Source organism: Pinus tabuliformis, chromosome 4_2 (genome assembly GCF_031772625.1).
Source record: "Pinus tabuliformis cultivar Carrire ecotype Pingquan chromosome 4_2, CPIR1, whole genome shotgun sequence".
In the NCBI taxonomy this organism is placed as follows: domain Eukaryota; kingdom Viridiplantae; phylum Streptophyta; class Pinopsida; order Pinales; family Pinaceae; genus Pinus; species Pinus tabuliformis.
The window spans coordinates 768,088,135-768,089,654 of NC_142304.1; the positions used below are offsets into that span (position 1 = coordinate 768,088,135).

The window sequence follows — 1,520 nt, forward strand, 5'->3', positions numbered from 1 at the left end:
TTCGCATTTTCTTCTTTTCCGGACTCCTCTTCTTCCTCCTGTAAAGCCTGAAACTTGTTCTGTCATTCTACTGTTACTGGTTTTGTAGGTTTTTGAATCCTTGTCATTTCCTTCCTTGGTCTTTTTTTCCTATGGATTTCCTGGAAACCCGTTTCCCTTTCATCTGTCTCTTCTGTCCTCCTTTGCTCTTCTTCCTGTTTCCTTTGTGTTTCCTCTTCTTTATTTAGTGGGCATTGTTTGAAGAGATGTCCTTATTCATGGCACCTTCTACATCTGAAGGGTATATGCTCGTAGTCCATCTGTTGTTGCCATATTTCGTCATGGTACTCTAGCTCTATGTACTCCGGCAATGGCTCTGCTATATTCATATAGACGCATATCCTTGCATAGGATGTATACTTCCCTCTTTTTGTTGACTCTGCTACTTTGACAAAAGTCCTGATTGTATTGCCTATGCCTTCCAGGATATCGGGGTCCCAGAACTCCATTGGTAAACCAAATAGTCTTACCCAGATGGGTGCTGCTAGCATCTTTTCGTGGTCTGGATTATATCGGTCCTCCCAATGCCTCATAAATAAACCAGCATTATTCATAAAATATGGTCCTCCTTCAAAGGTTCTTTCCTTGTCCTCCAAATTTGCAAATATCACTGTAAAGAAACCCTTCGCCCCTAACTTTAGATCTATATGCCCTTTCGGCTTCCATCTTTGTTGTATCCACTTAGCTAGGTCCCTTTTCGACGGCCAAAAACCTACAAACTTGCATATCAAAGCATGGTCTCTCATATAACATCTGTAGTCTTCAAGTTTGTTGTTGGGTATTACATACCTTGGTTTTTTCTGAGCTCTGGGAAGACATCTGCCCCCAAGTTTTGTTTGCCACCGATTCCCTAGTACTGGCGCGTCTTTGCTGTTCTCCTTTGGGTCTCTTTGCATCCCACCCCCACTTGATTCTCCTGCCGCCATATTTTTGTAGGAGGGGATCTCTCCCCTCCCCGGTTCCCCTACCATGGTGTCTTTCAGTCCTTTCTTGATTTATTAACCCTCCTCTTCTTGTTGTGTCTTCGCAGGTTCGTTTGTGTGCAGAAGACTTGCCCTCCTGCCCTTATCGCCGTCGTTGTTCCTCTTTAGACCCTGTCTCTGTTAACCCTAGGTTTTCAAAACCCTTGCTCGACCATCATCGCTCCTAGTCCTCATCTCCTCTCCCAATTGTAAATCTAATTTATCATAAAATTAAGTTTTATTAGGTTTTGAAAAATAAACCTATAAAAATATTAGAATAATAATTTGTATTTTTTATATTTAAATATTTTAAAATCAATTTATAATAAAAAAAATAATATTTATTATACAAAATTTTAATATTTATCATTAATATATAAGTATTTTTGACATGTGGCACTACAACCATCATGAAATTTGCTAGGAAGTGCCATGTCATATATATATATATCTTGGGATATTTTGGCTTTTCATTGGTTTTTAAGTTGATTTATTATAAAATTAAGTTTTGTTGGGTTT

The 1,520-nt window shown here is 38.7% G+C and overlaps 1 protein-coding gene across 1 annotated transcript; it reads right to left on the reverse strand.

The window, feature by feature from the left end:
- Window positions 1–251: 251 nt before the first annotated feature.
- Window positions 252–965, reverse strand: LOC149171873 (uncharacterized). Its single transcript, XM_089426113.1, has one exon. It carries the CDS (start codon window positions 963–965, stop codon window positions 252–254), a length of 714 nt encoding a protein of 237 aa, XP_089282239.1.
- Between the last annotated feature and the right edge of the window lie 555 nt (window positions 966–1,520).

Coding starts and splice junctions, on each gene's coding strand:
- LOC149171873 (XM_089426113.1), bottom strand. CDS start 965: ATGGCGGCAGGAGAATCAAGTGGGGGTGGGATGCAAAGAGACCCAAAG.